General features: G+C 47.1%; 1 protein-coding gene across 2 annotated transcripts in view; it reads right to left on the reverse strand.

Annotated features, from left to right (window-relative positions):
- The window catches only part of RAB11FIP1 (RAB11 family interacting protein 1), a 32690-nt gene extending 11253 nt beyond the window's left edge, over positions 1-21437 (reverse strand). Inside the window, exons 1-4 of one of the 2 annotated variants that reach the window (XM_047090639.1) lie at positions 21000-21437; positions 5795-6237; positions 3695-4499; positions 294-2168 (exon numbers count right to left, since the gene is read on the reverse strand). In XM_047090639.1, coding sequence (XP_046946595.1) covers positions 294-2168; positions 3695-4499; positions 5795-6237; positions 21000-21376 — 3500 coding nt within the window. In that variant the 5' untranslated portion in view covers positions 21377-21437. The remainder of the gene's footprint in view (positions 1-293; positions 2169-3694; positions 4500-5794; positions 6238-20999) is intronic. The other variant, XM_047090640.1, reaches the window with a different exon arrangement.
- Between the last annotated feature and the right edge of the window lie 225 nt (positions 21438-21662).

Here is a 21662-nt window from a genome sequence, read left to right on the forward strand (position 1 = left end):
GAGACATCTCTGCAATCTGAGAGCCCCAAATCTGACTATGGTGAATTATTCCAAAACTGGCTTTGAAGCCTGTCACTATGTCCTCCTTACAAACGTAGGAGTGTCTAGGGGAGGGATTCCCACCGCAGGGGGAGACCCTTTGAAAACAGCCCCTATCAGCCAAATGCACAGTATGTACCATCAAGATATCTGTGCGGTTAGAAAGCCAGAACCTCGGCAGGCAAAAAGCAAAGGGCAGGGTGGGCAGGGTGGGGGACATCGCTCACGTCGAAACAACCTTTCCCGACTCTCACCTGTGCTTGGCTGACCCCGTTCCCGTGCTCGGCTGAGCTGAGACTGGATGTGTCTCTGAGGGTGAGACCCAGGCCTGAAGAAGCGGCTTCCTCTTGCCAGAATTGTCCACCTTACCAGCAGGGCCCTCTGCTGTTGCTTTTTTTTGAGATTCTGCTGTACTGGTGTGGTGCGTGTCAGCGTGTGGGTAGCTAGGGAAAGAGTGTGGAACAGGAAAGGTCTCAGAAAAGGAGGGGCTGGGTACAGGAGAATCCAGGGCCGCTTCAGGACGCTGGCTTGGCCCCCCATTTCCCGGCAACTCTTCCTTCTCGCCACCGCCAGGACCTGACCGCTGTTTATCCGAGCGTGAACTCTTGCCACAATCTGGTTTATGAATTCCCAAAGCTGTGGTCGGGAAGCTGTGGTCGGAAGAAGAAGCTGTAACGGATGCTTTGGGCGCCTTCGACTGGGGGTCATGCAGGCTCTCGGTGGGCACCGCCCACCCAACTGCCTGGCCTCTCGGCCCCTTTCCCATGTTAGGACGGGCAGGTGACGCGCTCAAGGAAGAAGGCCCGGCTTCCGGGGCTGCCACCCGGGCCGTCTCTCCGTCTCCGTCATCTTCAACCCAATCCACTCTTTCGTCATCTGATGCCACTTCGGGGATGGAAGGAAGGGTTAAGCCCAGGTCAGCCAGGACTGGAGAGCTAACACCTGGGGCAGAGGGGAGGCCGCCCAGGGGGTCAGACAATAAGCCTTCGTGATCACTGGCTTTGCTCTGATTCTCGGCCATGAGCAGATGATCTCCCTCGACCCCACAGAGGGGAAGGTCTTGCCCCGAGCTTGCTTCACTCACGGGGCCTTCTGAGAAACTCTCCTCGCAGGGGAGGGCAGGGGGATCGGCCGTGGAAGCTAGCGCACCCTGACTGGCCGCTTCCCTCTTGGAGTCCTCTGTGTGGACAGACCCGGCAGGCTCCCCATCTGACCCATTTCCAGCCGTGGCTCCTTCCCGTGGCGGCTCCTGGGGGTTCCCTTCATCCTCCTCCTCTGACCCAGGGGATTTCTCTAACTGCTCCTCCGTAAAGAGCTGCTCAGAAAATGACACCCGCTTCTTGATTTTCTTTCGGCCCTCGTGGACATTCTCCTCGTGCGTCTGCATCATAGAGCCAAGAGTGGGGGATGATTCTGCCATCTGAAGAGGGGACACTGCTTCTGGAACCACAGAAGCCGTTCTGCCGTCCTTCACTCTGTTCTCCCCACAAGACCCACATGGACTTGTGATGTCTGTGTCTTCCCCCATCGGAGGCTTCCCAGCTGGGCTTTCAATCTCGCCATTTGGGGATGAAAGGGCGAATGTCATTTCTTGGGTCCCTTGAGATGAAGGGACAGAGGCTTGTTCTGAGGGGGGCAACCTCAGAACTTCTTGTGGCTCGGTCTCAGGCTGCTTCAGGAGAGACTTCGCTGACTCATTACTGACAGTGTTCTCTGGGCCTACCTCACTGGTCTTCCTCGGAGAATCTTCTGCCCCTTTTCTCACTGGAGTGGGTAGCTGTTTAGAAAGTGACCCCGAGGCACAAGAAACAGTCTTTGGAACTTGTGTTAAACTCTCCTTTTGCCATTCTGCTTTAAGGAGTAAGGATGGTTCTTCAGGACCGGCCTGGCCCTTGTCTGTGGAAGGCCAGTTTTCAACCGGCGTGGATGTGGAAATGGGGGCCGCTATGGGAGATGAGAAAGAGAAGAAGACAGAAGGAGATTCAGAGGACAGTGTCTCTGAGCCATGACCCGATTTAGAAAGGACAGGTGTCTGGCCAGAACTGGAAAGAAGAGCGGAAAAAAAGAGAGGAGAGTCAGGGGAAGAAGGAAGCCTGGCTGTGGGTTGAGCCTCTGGAGACACTTCCAGTCTGCAAAAAGGACAAAATAAAATCTGCAGGTCAGTTGCAGATGCATCAGAAGAGGCAAAAAAAAAAAAAAAAAAAAAAAAAAAAACAACAACATGTAAAAATAAAGTTGATCCAAAGGGGAGAGCTTTTTTATACTTGGGGCAGTATCTTAAGGAGTTAAAGAAGGAGGGAGCTTCTGGGTGGGTCAGCTGGTTAAGCATCTGACTTCTGGTTTTGGCTTAGGTCATGACCTCATGGTTTGTGAGTTTGAGCCCCGCATCAGGCTCCTTGCTGACAGTGTGGAGCTGGCTTGGGATTCTCTCTCTCCCTCTCTCTTTGCCCCTCCCTTGCTCTCTCTCTCCCTCTCCCTCTCTTGAAAACAAATAAGTGAACTTTAAAAAAAAAAAAAAAAAGTTAAGGAAGAAACAACAACAACAAAAAGAAGTTAAGGAAGAAACATGAATTATTTAACACATAAAAGGGACACTTTTTAAAACATTTTTAAAAAATGTTTATTCATTTTTGAGAGAGAGAGAGTGTGCGAGCGTGCAGGGGAGGGGCAGAGAAAGGGGCTGGAGGGAGGATCTGAAGCAGGCTCCCAGCTGACAGCACAGAACCCAACACGGGGCTCAAACCCATGAACTGTGAGATCACGACCTGAGCCAAAGTCGGACACTCAACCGACTGAGCCACCCAGGTGCCCCGTAAAAGGGACACTTTGATCACCAAGCACAACTGCCACACAAGGGCTGTTGCCACAGAAAGAGAAAGCTCCAGGTAAAGCAACAGTTTACAGTGTCTTTTGGTGATAAACAAAAAGCATCTAAAAAGTTCAAAGCAGTACAAGAGGCACCTCAAGGCAACAGGCACAAATTTTGAAGAGGAATGGCCTGCGTGTATGTGTTTGTGTGTCTGAAATCAAAGTAAGCAGAATCTCAAAAAAAGTCTCCCCCACCCCAGACCACAGAAATACTGTTCGTGCGAACGTGAGTCATGCTGAAAGCAGAAAGTTCCCGACGCATCACCCCCCCCACCAGGCTCCTGCCACGAGGGGCACCCTAAACACTCTGAGAACTGTCTCGGGCACACTCAAGGGTGGATCAAGGGTCTCTGGTGCCAGCAGACCAGAGCCAAAGTGCAAGGAGGAGAGATAACATCTGCCTCAAATGGATATATGTGGTAAGAACTTTAAATACACACATGTTCTGCGCATAACCACAACCCCAATCTGGTATTCCCAACTTGCAATACTCAGAATCTGCTACACCCTGCGGCAGTCCATCGGGGTCTGAATGTCCTACTGAGACGGGCAGACCACACATGGTGGCCGTGGCTTTGGGCCGGGACGCATCACTGCCGTCTGTGCAGGGAGGGCCAGGCAGGCAGGCAGGCAGGCCGGGCTGGTTGAAAACCACTTAGACTACCAAATGCTTGCCACACACAGGGACCGCCACAGAATGACGAGCAAGAGGTGCTGTAACGGTAGACCCCGCTGATTACACCGAGCAGTGAGGGGCAGGCCCTGCATGAGAAGGAACAAGACTCACCGAGGCTTGACAGCTTTGGTCTGCGGAGCCCTTACAGAGGGAGCAGGTGGTGTAGGTTCAGACTTGGGCTCTCGGTCAGCTTCCGGTTCTGTGATCTGCACGTCCTCAAAGGGATTCAGGGATTTACTGCGTCCGGAGACAACAGCCGTAGTATCCTTCTCGGATCTTTCTACTAGGTCTCCGTCAGGCCCCGCCTGGTCTCCCCTCGGTGTGACTTCCATAAGCGTGCCTTCCTTCTCCTTTCCTGGGACCGTAGGGGGGCTTCCGCCTTCACTGCCCTTAGCCGCATCCTTCTTTCCTGTCACCAGAGACAGCAAAGAGGACTTCTTGTTCTCCTGCTTCTTGCTCTCCTTGGTTTCTTTTGCCGCCTCCAAGCTCACTGGAGCCGTGTTCTCCTGAATGTCCCCACTGATCTGTGGCCGGTAGGATGGCAGAGACATAGATTTCAGAGAGTCTCTTGTGGAAGACTCAGAGAACTGTCTGTCGGAAGACACGGCCCCAACGTCCCCAGGCTCCTTCCAGGACCGAGTGGCCAGGTTTTCGGTGGAGGAGAACAAATGCTTCTTCCTGAAGCCCTGGGGGGACGGGGAAGAAGAAGGGGTGCTGTCCTTGGTCTCGCTCTTGGCTTCTGGCTGCTCCACATAAACATGGTTCCCGTTGATACAGACATTAGAGCGAGAAAGGAAGTCATTCTTAGACCGAAGGCCACCAAGAAAGGGGAGTCCTCCTTCCTTCTTGGAAAGGTTGAAATTGATCTGGTTCAGTTGCTTAGGATGTGCACTCTCTGTTCTCTTGGGAGACAGGACTATGGGAAGAAAAGCAAAGATCCAAAGGAAACAAGGTGTTAAACGAGTGGTTCACAACTGGAAGGGGGTCCGTCTCTCCACGTCTGAATACATTTTTGGTAAACCGCCACTGGGTGTGTTATTGGCATCTAGCAGGTAGAGGTCAGGGTTGCTGCTAAAGATCCTACAGCACAGGGGGCAGCCCCACAACAAAGAATTATCTGGCCCAAACTACCAATAGTGCTGGGATTGAGAAGCTCTGCATTAAACCAATGCGAAGGGCAGAATCTGGCCAACAGCAACCTGCATTTGGTCATTGAAATTGAAGTTCAAAACACACATTTAATTCACAGTTAAAGGAACTGAATTCCTCAACTTTCATTAAGGATGTAGCCCATGAAGGTCACGCACATCAATAGGACCTCAATAAATACCTGATGAATAAATGAAATATCAGAATTACTCTAAGGTTGCATGATTTTACCCTTAACTAGAAAAAAAGAAAAAAAAAACAACCCAGATACATACATTTCGTTAATTCCAAAAGCTTATATTAATGTACATCAGTTACAGAGCCAGACGTTTTAGAAAAGAATTTATGCATTCTTAGAAACCAGAGTGCTTAGAAATAGAGAAGACTTTCTTTTTATTTATTTATTTATTTATTTATTTATTCATTCATTCATTCATTCATTCATTTATTTATTTTGAGAGAGAAAGAGGGCGCGCATGCATGAACAAGCAGGGGAGAAGCAGAGACAGAGGAAGAGAGAGAGAATCCCAAGCAGGCTCTGCACTGTCAGCACAGAGCCCAATGCGGGACTCAATCCCACAATCCATGAGATTATAACCGTGAGCCGAAATGAAGAGTCAGACACTTAACTGACTAAACCACCCAAGCGGCCCGAGAAGCCTTTCTAACCAAGATCATCCATCATCATGACCATCATCACCATTTTAGTAACTGAGGAACTGAATTAAAATCTTTCTCTTAAGATTTGTTTCTTCTCTCTTTTTTTTTTTAAGTTTATTTATTTACTTTGAGAGAGAGAGAGAGCGAGTGAGGTGAGCAGGATCAGGGCAGAAAGAGAGAGGGAGACAGAGAATCCCACGCAGGCTCCATGCTGTCAGCACAGAGCCCGATGCGGGGCTCGATCCCAGGAACCGTGAGATCATGACCTGAGGCAAAGTCAAGAGCCAGATGCTGAACTGACTGAGCCACCCGGACACCACATTGTTTCTTCTCTCTTAAAGCAAAGTAGACTGAGAGACAGAGAGAGAGAGAGAGCCAAGTAAGGAGGAGGAGAAAACTCACCATCCGAGGCAGAGGAGGACTCATCCTCATTTTCATCATCCTCCCACCGGGACTGAAAGCCTCCAGGACGAAGCAGCACTTTGTCTGACTTTGAAGTAGGCAGGACAGACATGGACTGGGAAAGTGGTGTTTTCTGCAAATTTGACTTGGAAAACAAGGTCTTGATCTTCGACTTCTTTTTCTTGTCTTTTGAAGTAGACTCATCATCGCTGTCGGCGGAGGGTGTGACGCTGGGAATGACGGCTGAAGCAGTATCGGACGCGCTATCCTTATGCTTCCCCTTGATCTTGTCCTTCAGCTTCCCAAATGGATTCCGAGACTTGTCTTTCATGGAAAGGTCAAACATGCTGGCGGTCATGTTGTTTCTCATAAACTGGATGTCAACCTCAATTTCGCCTCGCTCTTTATCCTTCTTTCCTGGTTTGGATTTCAAGGTATACCACCTACAAGGAGAAAGGCTGAGAGGTTACCTTTGAATTGGGCCTAAAACAATGTTCACAATGTCCATTAACTTGGCCTCTCTTCTTCTCTGCTACTACCAACCTCTTAGATAAATGCATTCTTGGGCTCTCTTCTTTGGAGAGTAGAGGGTGGGGTGGGGAATGAAGGCAGAACCTGTAGTTTTATTTTTGAGAAGACACCCCGTAGGCAAAGATAGGATCTGATTCTGTACTGAACGTACAGTCACTTAAAATCTTTATTCGATAAGCTATTTCTAAAAATAAAATAAATATAACAAACATTCCATTAAATCCTCTCCTAGGACTGGTATTTGGCTTCAATAGGGGAAAGATGCAAAGATCATACACAAACAGAAGGCAAAATGGAAATTGACACATAAATCTCAGAAAAAAGGGCAAGGGTTTGTAGAACCATCCCTGCTGGGGAGTTGATAGAAAACACAGAACAGAATAAAAAAAAATTGTTTTTCAAAAAGAGTGCAATAAGCTAGTCACGAGATGACAGATATGGTATGATTCGATTTCTATGAAGTACCTAGAGCCGTCCAATCCACAGAGTAGAACGGTGGCTGTCCAGGGCCGGGGCCAGAAGTGAATAAGAATTAGTCCTTAATGGGTACAGTCTCAGTTTCGGGAAATAAAAAAGTCTGGACAAGGACGGTTGGCGGTGGCACAACAGTGTGAATGTATTGGACTGAGCCATACACTAAAAAATGGTTGGTAAATTTTGTTACGTATATTTTACCACACTAAAAAAATAATAAGAATTAGAAGGGGAAAGGAGGCATTCTTCCCTAGCTTAATACTCCTAAAAAGAGAAGATTTCAAACATTATCCAAGTATTTCAATGGGTCATTTGCAAACTACTTCAAGACAGGGCAAGTATTGTATCAGTCCAACTCGACTGAAAGACAAACTTCAGAAAAAGAAATCTCCCCTTGGCATGTTCCATCTGGTGACCTCCAAGAAGGTGAGGCGGATCCGTGGCATGACCACTACAGAGCAAATAGGTCTGAATCCACGGTCCACCGACAGCCATCCCTGGCGTTACCGTACAAACTGAGAAACCGCATTTGGATGTTCTTTGGGGTGACCTACTTAAGAGCTGAGGGCCGTGGACGTAAAGGAAATGATGGGTTTGCTCAAAAGAGCACAGTTTCCTCCTTCACTCTCAGCCTGTTTTGCTCGCAGGGCAGATCCCTGCCCCACTACCTTAGCTTGTTTTACAACTGAGAGGAAAGGGGCAGAAGGAAGCAGAAACCTAACACTTAAATAGCATCTACAACATAACCTGGAACTGTGCACACTTAGGAACATCCTGGAATTAGTGTCCCCAGAATGACACACAGTAGACATTATACTCACTTTACAAAGACACTGAGGCTCACAAGTTAAGTGTTTCGTACAAGGTCTTACCACTGTTAAGGGGCACAGCCAGGATTCTGAATCAGTTCTGCATTTCTCCAAAGGTCCTATTCATTCTCTAACCCCAAGATTCCTGCTTTACACTCTTTGCTAACTCACCTCCATGGGTGATGAACTCATGGGCGAACTCATGGGCCATGTTCGCAACACACAGAGAGGAGATTCAAATTTAAATTCTTTCTAAATAAATAAACTTTAAAAAAAGGCGGGGGGCTGTGAGGGGTGCCTGGGTGGCTCAGTCGGTTAAGCGGCTGACTTTTGATTTTGGCTCAGGTCACAATCTCAAGGTTGTGAGACTGAACCCGTGTTGGGCTCTGTGCTGAGTGGTGAGTCTGCTTGGGATTCTCTCTCTAGGTGTCTCTGTCCCTCGCCAGCTCTCTCTTTCTCAAAACAAATAAATAAATAAAACTTAAGAAAATAAATAAATTCTTTCTGAGGCAGGTTTAAGCTTCTCATTTAAAAGGCCCTACCATAGGAAAGAAAGTACCGAGGAAAAAAGTACTAAGAAATGTTCTAGGAAGAAAAGGGGGAAATCCCACCACAGTCACCACCAACCATAAATCATGAGATTACATATAGAGTCCAGTATACAAAGTCATCAAGAACAACTTAAACTTGATTTAAAAAATACATCCAGGGGCGCCTGGGTGGCTCAGTCGGTTAAGCGTCCGACTTCAGCTCAGGTCACGATCTCGGGGTCCGCGAGTTCGAGCCCTGCGTCGGGCTCTGGGCTGATGGCTCAGAGCCTGGAGCCTGCTTCCGATTCTGTGTCTCCCTCTCTCTCTGCCCCTCCCCCGTTCATGCTCTGTCTCAAAAATAAATAAAAACGTTTAAAAAAAAAATTTTTAAAAAATACATCCAAAAATTGGAGAAAATGATATAAGCTACTATCCTGGACTTTTAGAGGAGATTTTTTATGGTTTTTAAAACCACAATCCACAGCTGGGGGGGGCGGGGCAGGGGGAGACGCAAGGTGTTTATGGACAACCTCACCCCTGCCAGCCTAGTGTCTTCACAATATATTTTCCAAGACCTAGCCTGGAATAGCTTGCTTATTTGTCGTTTAGATGTCCAGAGGATTATTTCTTTTTCTCATCTGCCCGTCATGCGGCTAAATGGTAGCCCTGGTGATGAAGGGTGGTTAGCTTTGGTAAATACCCACTGCAGGCACCTGAAAGGGGAAGTTGCTGAAGCTGAATGCAGAGGTTCCGATGACCACACCGGCCGCAAGAAGTTTGACCTCTCTGCCCACGGAAGTGGGGTCAGTCCGGCCTTCTCCCCAGCCTCCTCCACACAACTCATACTGTTAGCCAAGCAGGGGATGCAAAGATGACCTTCAAAGCGTGCCATCGACAGTTCCTGGGACCAGCCCTCCTTTCCAAAAGTATCACCACCAGTCTGTTTACTTTGAGTGAAGCTACAACCGACTCTAGAATCCTCCCTGGGCACCTATGCCCAGGATCAGTCCCCAGGGAACTAAAGTGGGATCTGTTTGGGGAACTTCTAAAACCACTAGGAGGTGTGAATAGACGCTCCAGCAACTGTTCCTATCCTTTATTTTCACAGGCAAACCTTAAACCAAAGACCAGGTAGCCAAGAACAGCCACAGAGCTATTTAAGGATGTGAAAAGCAGACTGAATCACAGGTAAGCGTCCCATGCAAACGTTCAGAATTTTTAACAATCTGTGCTGGATTTGTTAAAGCTGGAAAAGAATACAGGAATTGTTCCGTCTAACAACATGACATTCAAACCACTTAAGCAAGGAATCTTTGGCACAAGGATAATTTTATAATAAATGAAAGCCATGATTCATAAATGTCTCTCACCCTAAGAAATCCCAAGCCAGATACGTTTGTGGGTTTCCGCATTCAAGCATCAATTTTATTTTAAGTGCCTTTTTATGCATTTGTTTTTTAGCTCACTTAATTCCAGCACCTCACGGAAGCAATTCTCAGCAAAGCCACCCAGTGTAGGTAAGGTGGCAGCGTGGGTGTGTTCCAGCATTACCTTTCAGGTAGGCCCAGAAAGCTTGAATTATCTCAAAAATCAGGGCTGGGTTGATTTTCCTAGTCCAAAGGGCAGGGTACAGAAAGAAAGCCATAATCCCAAGGTAGTGAGTTTGTTTTTAAGCCCGTGAAAAATTCCTGCAACCTATCAAGAAAATCAAATGATCCCTTCTGTAATCATGTAATTATTTTAACTTATAATTAAAAATTCAATTCTTTGGAAATTAAAAGGATCTCTGAATACATAAAAAGTGATAGGAAACATAAAAAAAAACTATATTCGAAAGTAATAACAGGCATAGGGTAAAAATTCAAATCATACAAATGGTACAAAATGAAAACTTCAATCTTCCCACCCCTCCATGCCCCTCAGTCAAGGGATGATGGTCCTGGGCACACAAAAACAAAAACGCCCATTATCCAAACAGGCTACCCTGCTATTTTAGAGTTTTGGGGGGTTTGGGGTTTTAGGTGTTTTTAATCGAACACAAGACAAGGCAAGAGCTAAAAACACAGAAAAATTCATTTATGTCTTCTATTGCCTGGGCCCGCATCATCAAATCTTCTGGGCCTTTCAATAGTCATTTTGAGAATTATCCAACCATGCCCAATTCTCAGGGCCAGTCTGCTTTCAGAATGCACGGTGTCTCACTCCGCGGCTCAAATACGTGGAAAGCTGATCACAGGGGGCCTTCCATCGGAATGTGGCAGGGTGAGGGGAGTATGGTTCCTACTCTTGGGAAATGAGAAGTCTCACAGCAATGCAGGCTTTCAGGATTATCCTTGTAAAGGACTGGCCGGTATGTCTCAAAAATAACCTTTCTGCAGCTGAAACAAACATGTTTTTCCTTTGAAACATTCCGCAGGGCAGACACGTACAGAGAAATGATGACTTCAAAGATTCGCTTCCAATTTTTTTTTTACATAGCAGCCACTGGAAATACAAAATGAAAAGGCCAGATTCTGCCCTAAAAGGCATACCCTTCAGTGGGACAGAGAGAGAGCTAGCTCACCAAACATCACAAAGTGCTCCATTAGAACCACTGTTGCCTTTTCTTTCTGACTTTGAAGCATGAGAAAATAATTAGACACGGAAAGAAATGCCTGCTAACGCATAAAATTTCATCCCAAATAAGGGCTCTCACACACAAATAAGGTCCTCAGCAAAATTAAATACGAACCACCTACCTAGGGGCTCCAGCAAAACGAATTAATGCTGCATACTTGTATTAGACACAGGAGGCTCCAGGGAAGGCAGGGAAAGAAAGACCACTATGGCTCTATGAGTCACTTCAACATTTTCATGTGTGTTAATTTCCAGGGCTCTCTGTCTGTGGGTCTGGTCTGGACTCAGGGTCAGTGGTAGACTGGCCCCCACCCCAACCTGTTCCCTGCAAAATCTCAACCGTGACTTATAGCATGAGTCATCTCCATGGTAACCAAGCATCATGACACAGGGGATTATGGCCTCAGGTGAGGGAAGAAGCAGGAAGAACAGAAAGGCACCTGATGTAGTGTTTGACACAGAGGACACTCTCAATCTTTCATGGATGAAGAATTTTTAAAAAGCAACTCATTCAGGGGCGCCTGGGTGGCGCAGTCGGTTAAGCGTCCGACTTCAGCCAGGTCACGATCTTGCAGTCCGGGAGTTCGAGCCCCGCGTCAGGCTCTGGGCTGACGGCTCAGAGCCTGGAGCCTGTTTCTGATTCTGTGTCTCCCTCTCTCTCTGCCCCTCCCCCGTTCATGCTCTGTCTCTCTCTGTCCCAAAAATGAATAAACGTTGAAAAAAAAAAATTAAAAAAAAAAAAAAAGCAACTCATTCGTTGTCTTCCCCAGGGAATAAAAAGAAGGCTGAACATGTGGGGTTAGCAGTTGAGAACATCTGAATGGGGTTCTGAAAAGGAGGGATTCCATATGGGTGAAATGTCCAGACTCTTCTCCCGGTAGCCTAGAAGCAATGGAGAGCAAACAGGGACAGAAATATTTATGGCCTATAAAACGTCTGTGGTGTTCCCTACACGGGCGAGGCAGTTTCACATGTTTTGTTACTGCCCTTTGTAGCTGGTCTTGATTACCTTACTCTGACTACAGAATGACCAATCGGCCAACCTTGCCTCCCTCGGTGACTCTTCCTCTCTGCCCGTTGTTAACAACTTGGAAGAACTCCTGAGAGTGGCAAATGGCTCATTTTTTACCCCAACCCCTAAAACAGCCATTCTAGCGGCACTGAAAGGCCACCTGTAGCCACCAAACTCCATCCTGAAAACTGGTAAGTGGTGTGCTAAAGGAGGCAGAACAGAAAAAGCAGGTTGAAAATGCCCTGGGTCCCTTCCCTATTATTGCTCTACAGAAATTCTCTTAGAAAGTGAGCACAACAAGTTACAGAGAATTTTTTGTTAATTTTTTTAATGGACTTACTTTCATGCTAATGTGACCATTATTCCTTTTTACATATCTTCTTGAAGTGTTTTTCCTGTACGTTTTAACAACCACTAGCTGAGACACTTCAGGCAAGTTACTTAACCTCTCTGTGGCTCAGGTTCCTCTGAAACAGGGCTGAAAGCACCTAATTCATAAGGATGCTAATGAAGATTAAGGGACTTAATATATGTAGTGTCTGGCACTTAATAAGCATTCAATAAGTATTAGCTATAATCCTTACTCGGTTGTAACCAGAGTTTACATGTGATTTTATTTTTATAGCGTGTGGTGCGTTTTGCCCTACAGTCTCCATACCCACCATTTCTAGTGGCTGTATGATATCCCGCCAAATGCTTCTATACCGTGGTTTACCCCCGCAGATAGTTCTCAGAAGGGAATTTAAGATCTCAACATTTCTGACTGGCCCTGCCCCTAGATAACCAAACCTATCCAACAAACACAAACAATAAAGATCTGCATTTGAAGGGAGGAGGAAATGGCTCAGTTACAAAGTAAGTCTGTATTACGCAATCTCCAAAATTAAAAAGTATACGAGAGTCTTTTAAAACACCACAGTCAGTGTGTATTTTCTGTAACTTACTGAGAGATGTAACGATCCTCAGATCAAACCCTTCAGGGTTTCTACACAGCAGACAAGACACAGGGCTTCCAAACTACTGCAGGGATATGCCGAGATGGCGTGACTGAAGTATAAGGATCAAGACATGTTTTCTAAGTTGAAATCACTCAATGCTAGACTCCTTATAGGTGAAGACTATAAGAAATAGCAAGTATCGGTATTTTAAGATTCTCTACAAATTAGAAAAACATCAACCCGTTTTTAAACATGGAAGTGCACCCCTCCTGTATTCATTTACTTGCCATTTTTTTTTTTACTTGATCATATCTCAAAAAGCCACAAATGTTAATATTCTACCATCAGATCAGGTATCTCGCCTCTTGCCCAATTGGTCCGTCAAAGAACAATGTCTCGGCAACCACAGGGTCCTTTATTATTCATGCAAAGAGACGGGACAAACATGCAATGGCTTTTGTTCACCTTCTCAGGACCAGGACAAAAGGAAACAAATACACTCTAGCATAAGGGATCCAACAGTCCACTCCCCATCCCACAAACAGGTTCACACTCTTTCTATGAGAGTTCCTGGCAAGAAAGCAGAGTGTCTATGATTTATTGTGTAATCAGCTAAGTCCCAAGAAAGAGGAGGAGGGGAACCCACATTTTAAAATCCTGTTTTAACAACAAATGACTAGCAAAAATGCAAAGTTCCATTAGCATAAAAGGAAAACCCAGTTTTGGTGCTAGAAGAGGCAACACCCTTGAAGAAATATCCCAGGACCCAGCGTGCTGCCTGGTGCCCTCCACACAGGACATCCATTCTTCATGATCACAAGAGGCCTTTTCAGACCAGGCTTTCTGGAAGCCTGAATTGTTCCACCTAGGTTAGCCAAGTCCCTTCTCATAAAAGAGTGTTTAAAAGGTGAAGCGTACAGCAGCCACACCTCTAGAAACATTTTTCTGGGATTTCTTATAAATGCCTCCCCTCTACTCCATTCAAAGCCCAGCATTCAGGAAAGGACACTTAATTAGTGCTGCCTTTTTTCTCTCCGCAGGCACATTCCTAAATGTGTCCCTCAGGGACACCCTGGAGACTAAAATCCTTGCTTTTTCTCTAACAGAAGATCTACAGCCTTCTCTCTGCAGGAAAGGAATTTCTCATCTCATTAGTGGCTAACTGCAGCTCCCTCGCCAAAGGCATCATTAGCAGAAGGGAACCTGCTTCCTTGGTGTTAAGAAAAGGCAACTGACAAGCCACAGCCCAAACTAAGAAACTGAAAGAGCAGAGCTTTGACTTCATACCTCCAGCACCCCTGGTCTTTGATCCACTGGGCTAATTCTAAGATTAAACAGTTTTCCATGTCCACGCAGGCAAACGACCGCCCGCTCTGTGCCTACAGGGACCTCAACCATTCACTCACTCACACACATGTTACGAGCTCCTGCGTTGGGTCACACAACAAAGAACAAGACCAAAGTGGTCCGGGGCCAAGGGAAAGGCAGGCAGAGTCAGACTTGGTCTCCTAAGCCACAGCTCGGGCGCAAGATCTGACCCAGGACACCTTAAGAGGAGAAGCTCTCACTGCCAAGTCTTTTCCCAAACAAATATCTTGGCAGTGGACCGATTTTCTTCAAAAGCCAATACAAGGGTCCTGGTGTTGATTTTGTTGGAATTCAAAGGCCCAGAGATTTAGAGATCTGCACAAGACCCAGAACCAAAGGTCACACAAGGAACTGCTCTGAGATGAAAATAAAGCCCAAAACGACCTCCTATCACTTTCTCCATTAGCCTAGGGCTTCATCCTTCTGGAATTAGCCAGGGCTGGCGTCTCCAAAGTGTAGAGTGAGGAGCACAGTTTTCTAGGATGTATGGCAACTAAAATTGTACTATTTTTAATAGATACCTAAGATTACTGTTAAGGGCGAAAAGGGTAAGGTCAGCAAGCCTATGTCAGAGTGGGTGACATTTTAATAAGCACATGTATTGCTTTCCATGTAATTATAACATTTTTTGGTTAATCGCTACAATTAAAATGACATATCAAATACATTTATAAAAACCTCCCTCCGATGGTAGTTACAGAACTACAATAGAGGTCTTTGTAACCAAAAGGAAGTTTAAGCACAACAAAAAAGGCACAAGACTCTCCTGAACGATCACCTTCCCTAATGTGAAAAACATGTAAATGGTTAACTTATTAGAGTTTTATTTTTCACTTATAGGTTTCTTTTTCCTAATGTTATGTATTATTTTCCCTTTTCTTAGTCCTATATTCCTTGAAGCAGTGACCTCATCAGCTGTGTTAGAGCGCACCGGTGAGGTTTTACTAGCTACGTACACTATTACAAAACAAAGACTCGGCCTGTTTTAAAACTGTAAATACTTGGAGACACACATATACACACCCTGGTTTCCACCCTGGTTTCAATGGTGTTTCCTACTAATTCCTTCCAACAGAAGACTCAACTCACAGGTGTCACTGCCCAAAGCTGTCTTTGTAATGGTGACCTCACTCTGCTGGGGAAAGAAGGCACCATCACTTCCTGGTTCATTTTCAACAGCAAGCTCTCTTTATTTTATTAGTAGTTCATTCTTATCACTTCCTCTTCTCTCCCCCCACCCACATCCAATCTATCACAAATCAGGCCAACTAAACTTCCAAAATATCTCTGAAATCCACCACCTCTGTCCACCTCCATGGCCATCACCCAAGTGCAAGCCACCACCACTGGTGGCCTAGATTACTGTAACAGCCTCCCATTTTGTCTATCTGATTCCAGGCTAGGCCTGCTTTGAATCCATTCTCCACCCAACAGCCACAGTGGTTTTTGACAACGCGGATCACAACACCCTTTGATTTTAATACTCGGTGACTTCTCACTGCTCTTAAATAAAACCCTGCCTTCCTCTTCAGCCTCAATCTATACAATCCCTCCAGCTTCCCAGGTGTGTTCCAGCCTCAGGGCCTTTGTGCAGGCTGTTCCCTCTGCCTCAGGCCCTTTTCCTCCACTTGTCACCAGAAAAATCTCTTTGTACTTCAGGTTTCTGCCTCAGAGAAGCATCCCCTTCTTTAAGCCATGTCCTTCCTGTTCTTTCCTCTTATGACACCCTGTTCTCTTCCTCCACAGTACTTATCATAATCCATGATTATTTATTTATGTGTTCATTTGCCTAACGTCTGTCTCCCCCACAAGGCTCTGAACTTCCTGAAAGCAAGGATCATGTCTGTTTTGGTCACTATTGTTTACACCCCAGTGCTTGGCACCTAGAAGGTATTAAAATACATTTACTAAAAATACAAGCATGAGATCTTGCCATCTGCCACAACATGGGTGGACCTAGACAGTATTATGCTAAGTGAAATAAGTCAGACTGAGAAAGACAAATACATACGAGTTCACTTCTATGTGGAATCTAAAAACCGGAACAAATGGCAGAAACAGGCCCATAAATACAGTGAGAACAAAGTGGTGGCTGCTAGAAGGGAGGGGGTGGCAATGGGCAAAAGGGGTAAAGGGGAGTGGGAGACACAGGCTTCCAGGTGTGAAAGGCATCGGTCACAGCCATGAACGTGCAGCATAGGGAACAGTCGTTGGTACTGTAACAGCACTGCATTGATGGATGGCGGTGAGTATAGCACAGCGTATAGCACTGTCGAATCACTATGGTATACACCTGAAACTAACGTAGTATTGTGGGTCAACTATACTTCAGTAAAAAAAAAAAAAAAAAGTACTAAAAATATGGACTTTAAAGACCAAAAAAAGGGGGGGGGGGGTTGGAACTTTCCCCAAGCTAACTAAATATCTTATAAATGAAATCGTAACCAAACAATACCATGAGCTCCCGGGTGGCTCAGTCAAGTAAGCGTCCGGCTCCTGGTTTCGGCTCAGGTCATGATCTCACAGTTCTTGAGTTCGAGCCCTGAGTCTGGCTCTGCACTGACAGCCCAGAGCCTGCTTGGGATTTCTCTCTCCCTCTCTCTCTGCCCTTCCCAGGCTTTCTCTCTCTCTCTCTCTCTCTCTCTCTCCCCTTCTCCCTCTCTCTCTCTCTCTCTCCCCTGCCCTTCAAAAAATAATAATAAACAAATAATACCATGAGGAACATGAGGGAGCATCTTGCCCATCACCGGAACAATGACTCTCCCCTTCTTAGTCATTTCATTCCATGGCTACAACCAGGTTGGGGTTACTTGTCCCACAGCTGACAGACAACTCTGTCTCAAGCACTGAGCTGTCAGTTTCCTACACTGGAGTAGGAGGGGACTGTGAGAGGCAGGAGGGTTTCCAGAAAGGCCCAATGTTACCTTTAAGGGGAATCCCAAGAAAGGAAAAATTTAATCAGTAACACTGCTCCAATTTTCCAATCGGTTACAAAAAAAACCTAACTGCACTTAGGAAACTTAACATTCAAGCACAAACACTGACTGCTTTTTTTTTTCTTAACGTTTATTTATTTACAAGAGAGAGCAGCAGAGGGGCAGAGAGAGAGGGAGACAGAGGATCTGAAGCAGGTTCTGTGCTGACAGTTCGGGGCTTGAACCCATGAACCGTGAGAGCGTGACCTGAGGCAAAGTCGGACGTTTAACCTACTGAGCCAACCAGGTACCCCTGACAGCTTATTATTTATCTCTCTGGTCAATTAAATCATTTCTCCACATCCAACTCTCCCAGGAAAACAACCATTGAGCCTTTATTTCTTTTTAATAACCCGGATTTCCTCTGGCAACTTATTATAGCAGCTTACTACACTTACAGTTCTTCAAAATCTCAAATCTTTCATGTGCAACCAAACTCCCTCTTGCATCTTCAAGAGACATAAGAAAATGACTCTCCATCACTCACTCTCCCTTCACAGCTGGAAGACTATTACAGTATTAAGTGTCATGATATTTAGTTACACAATGGCCTTTCAGTCACTAGCCTGAATGGATGTTTATTTTAATCTGTTTTTAACAGATTATTTCCCCCAAATTTTGTTGCTCTTAGTATCCTAAAAAGGTTCCCCCCACCCTTCTGGCCTCTCAGCTTCAGGTCTGTTTTATGAGCATGAGACTTAACTGGTTCCCATTTCACCAAGGCCCAACTGTGACCCCAGGTCTTTAATAAGTGCAAAATAAACACATTTCAATTTCTTCTTCTTTTTTTTAAATATTTTTTAATGTTTATTCATTTTTGAGAGAGAGGGAGAGAGAGAGAGAGAGCAAGAGCATGAGTGGGGTAGGAGCAGGGAGAGGGAGACACAGAATCCGAAGCAGGCTCCAGGCTCTGAGCTGTCAGCACAGAACCTGACGCGGGGCTCAAACCCACAAAACGTGAGATCATGACCTGAGCCAAAGTCAGATGCCCAACTGACTGAGCCACCCAGGTGCCCCCATTTCAATTTCTTCTTAACAAAAGGGGCCACACACTATTCCCTATTAGAAGTATCCTACCTCTATGTCAGTCTCCACTTGGTATTTTAAAGATGTGTGTCATCACACTAAATTTGAGGTCCCCCAAATTTGAGTCATGAAAAGCACATTTTCTGAACTCCAAACATATGATGGATGAGGGCTTATCAAGAGAACAAAGGGAAGTATGAGCACAGTTAACTCTTAACGTCTTGAGTTTCTGGACCCGTGACAAAAGTCATACTCTAAATAGCAGCAACTCTTCTTTGCTAGAGATTAACACACATGCATGCACGCGCACGCGCGCGCACGCACACACACACACACACACACACACGTCGAAACCAAAATTGAACTTATGATTTGTTTCTGGTTTTTATTTTATTTTTTAAAAAATTCTGTTTTAATGTTTATTTATTTTTGAGAGCAAGACAGAGACACAGCATGAGCAGGCGAGGGGCAGAGAGAAAGGGAGACACAGAACCGAAACAGGCTCTAGGCTCTGAGCTGTCAGCCCAGAGCCCGACGCAGGGCTCGAACTCACGCACCGTGACATCATGACCCAGCCGAAGTCGGATGCTTAACAAACCGAGCCACCCAGGCGCCCCTGTTTTTGGTTTTTAATGTCTAAGGTGGAGTCAAACCATTAATAACTAGTTCAAATGATTTTCCTAGCCCAACCAGTTTCCTTCTGGTAAACTTCCACCTCTCTCGGTATGCATCACTCTCCACGTGTCAAGCCATCTTGAGCACCCAAGTGATGTACCAAGGCATCAGAGAAGCTCGGTTTCACTAGGTTCCCTAGCACCCTGGAAAGTCCCAGGAAGTAGCAGATGGAAAGCTTGCAATTTCACCTACTGCTGATGTGGCAAAGAAGACTTCCTTTGCAGTTACAAAAAAAAAAAAAAAAAAAAACACATCAACTAAGCATCATTTTCCTACAAAGTTGATACTGCGACTAAGTGGTAATCAGCTCCTACAGTAGACAGGAGGAACCATCTAGGTTTAGGATTACACTGGAGAGAATGACAGAAAGGAAGATGTAGACCTCTGAACCCTTTGTGAAATAGGGAATTTAAGGAGGTTTTCATTCCTCACAAAGCAGTAACAGAACCGTCTGAGCCTATACCCAGGCCCCATTAATCCAGGAACCTGGAAACATCTTATAAACATCAATTAAGCCGGTAACAAGCTCCACGTATAAATAGGGAAACTTGGGTGTTTAGAGTCGCTTGAAGCCTAACAATGAGTCAGGACCAGAGTGGGCACCCGACCCAGGAATCTGGAACCCTCATCTCTGGCAGGGACATGTGATCTATCCTTCAAGAGAATAAAATGTTCCAACAGAAACAGACGGCAGAAACAGATGATAATATCCACACATCTTGGGATGGGACAAGACAAAGGACAGCCAATGACGCCCAGTTGAAGCCGAAAAGGAAGCCAACCCAAGGCCCCAAATGTCATTTAATCAAATGGAAAATTAGCATTGCTTCAGCACCTCCTTAGCAAAGACACTGCTCACCTTCTGGCTTGTAAGTTGATGCCAAGAGATATCCTATCCATCCTCACCTCAAGGCTCTCTATTTTTATCTGATTTGAATTCAGAAAATGCCTATTCATCTTTGGCCAGATAAGTGAATCAGGTAATACATTCACAAGCATGCAAGCTGAAATTGGACCCACCCTGCAGAAAAGGGAATCTGGTAACTTCAAACCCTCTGGCTTTTACTGTCCTGTTCACAAGGGAAAGTGAAAATGCCGTGTATATCTAAAACACCCAATGTGAATCAGTATGCTTCACCAACTGGAGGACCTGTGGTAATATGACTGACGTGCCTATTTACCGTCCAGCACAAAGCAACTGATTAAGCTAAGGAGCCCAGCTTTTGGTATAGGATATGAGCATAATCAAATGTTCCATAATCAAATGCTCCATGGCAAACACGTGTGAAAGAGAACAAACAAATGGGTGACACCTTGAAGTGAACTGGGTGTTGTCCAGCTTTCCCTGTGGGAGCGAGATACCCTAGCACAGAACTCCACACCTAGAAGCCACTGAGAAGCCACAGGCGAGCAGTCATCCATTCTGAGTAGGACCAGAGAGAACCTGACAAACTCCAAAGAGAAACAGTGCCTACCACCCACTTTAGCTTGGCCAAGGGCAGACCCTGGCTCCAACCAGCACACCTTACTAATTTGGGGCCCAGGACAAACAGGGTTAATAATTTTCAGTCTGAAAAGTTAAATTGTTTTAGCATGCTTTGGGGAGGCAGGGGAGGAGGGGGTTGAAAAGGGGAGGAGAGAGAGAGGCAAATTCTCTTCACCAACCCCTTAAGCAGCGCGGCCACACTGCAATGCCTCTGCTCTGCCCCTCGGTGAGCCTCTGGGGCCCGAGAGTGTCAGTGGGTTTCACTCCTTCACTTAATCCTCCCTGCGTTCTGGCCCCGCCATTCCCAGCTCAGTGGCTAGGACAGTGAAATACCCAGGAGGCTTTCCACAGAAGCTAATGTGTGTATCATACATACACACTACCCACAGTAATAAGAAGAATTCGTCAGCCCACATGTATTTTCAATTCATCAAAAATTCATTAAGCGCTTACTAAGTTCCGGGCGCTGAGCGTCTCCCTGCAGATTCAAAACTATCCCAGGTACTCCCCGCCCCCACCCCGCACGCCCGCCGCAAAGAGCCCACACGCTGGGAGAGCTGGGGTGGGACTGCCGAAGGAGAAGTTGAAGTTAGGTGAGAATACGGTGACCGGCCGGGGAGATCCCTCTCGAAAGGCCTCTCTCCGTCCGTCCCTTTGGGAGGCAGCGGCGCGGTGTCTGCCGCGCGCTAAGTGGATCTCAGCGCCAAGCCACACGTTCGCCCCGCACCTCCCCGCTCCGCATCCCCTCCCCCGGCCCGCACTCACTGGGTCTTCCTGCGGCCCTGGTCCCGGTGCAGCTCCCGCAGGTCCACCTCGGCCCGGCCCAGGAACTTGTCGAGGCCGAGCAGCGCGCGGTGCAGCACGGTGAGCTGCAGGGTGGCGGCGGCCGCGGGCGCCGCCCCGGCGGACAGCAGCGGCGGCAGCTCGAAGGTGGCCTCCTCCCGCCACACCGGCGCGCCCAAGCTGCGCTCCGACACCGAGGTGGCGTACTTCTCTTTGCCCACCTGGATCACCGCATACGCATCGCTCGTGCCCCCGGGGCCCTTGGCCCGCAGGCCCCGCGCCTGCAGCACCGTCACCTGCACGTGCGTTGGGGACCACACGGCCCCCGGGCCCCGGCCAGCCGAGGCCGCCAGGGACATGGTGACCGCGCCGCGGCCGGCTCTGAAGCGAAGAGAAGATCAACCGGGATGTGCGGCCGCTGCGGCCCACCCCGCCGCCCCAGCCACTTTAAGGCTTCCGGCCACGCCCCCCCAGGGCCCGCCTCCCCCGCCCGGGCCGTCCCGCCCGCCCGCCCCGCCCGCCCCACCTGCCGCGCCGGGCCGGGCCTCCGCCGCACTGGCTGGAGAATACCGGGGCGCGGGAGGCAGGCGCGGCCGGGCGGGGGCGGGGACTTGCAGAATTCCGGCGTGAGAGGTGTGGTTAGTT

This window comes from Lynx rufus, unplaced genomic scaffold (assembly GCF_022079265.1).
Source record: "Lynx rufus isolate CCGP_SWC_20201006 ecotype Redwood Valley unplaced genomic scaffold, mLynRuf1.p SCAF_3, whole genome shotgun sequence".
Classification (NCBI taxonomy): domain Eukaryota; kingdom Metazoa; phylum Chordata; class Mammalia; order Carnivora; family Felidae; genus Lynx; species Lynx rufus.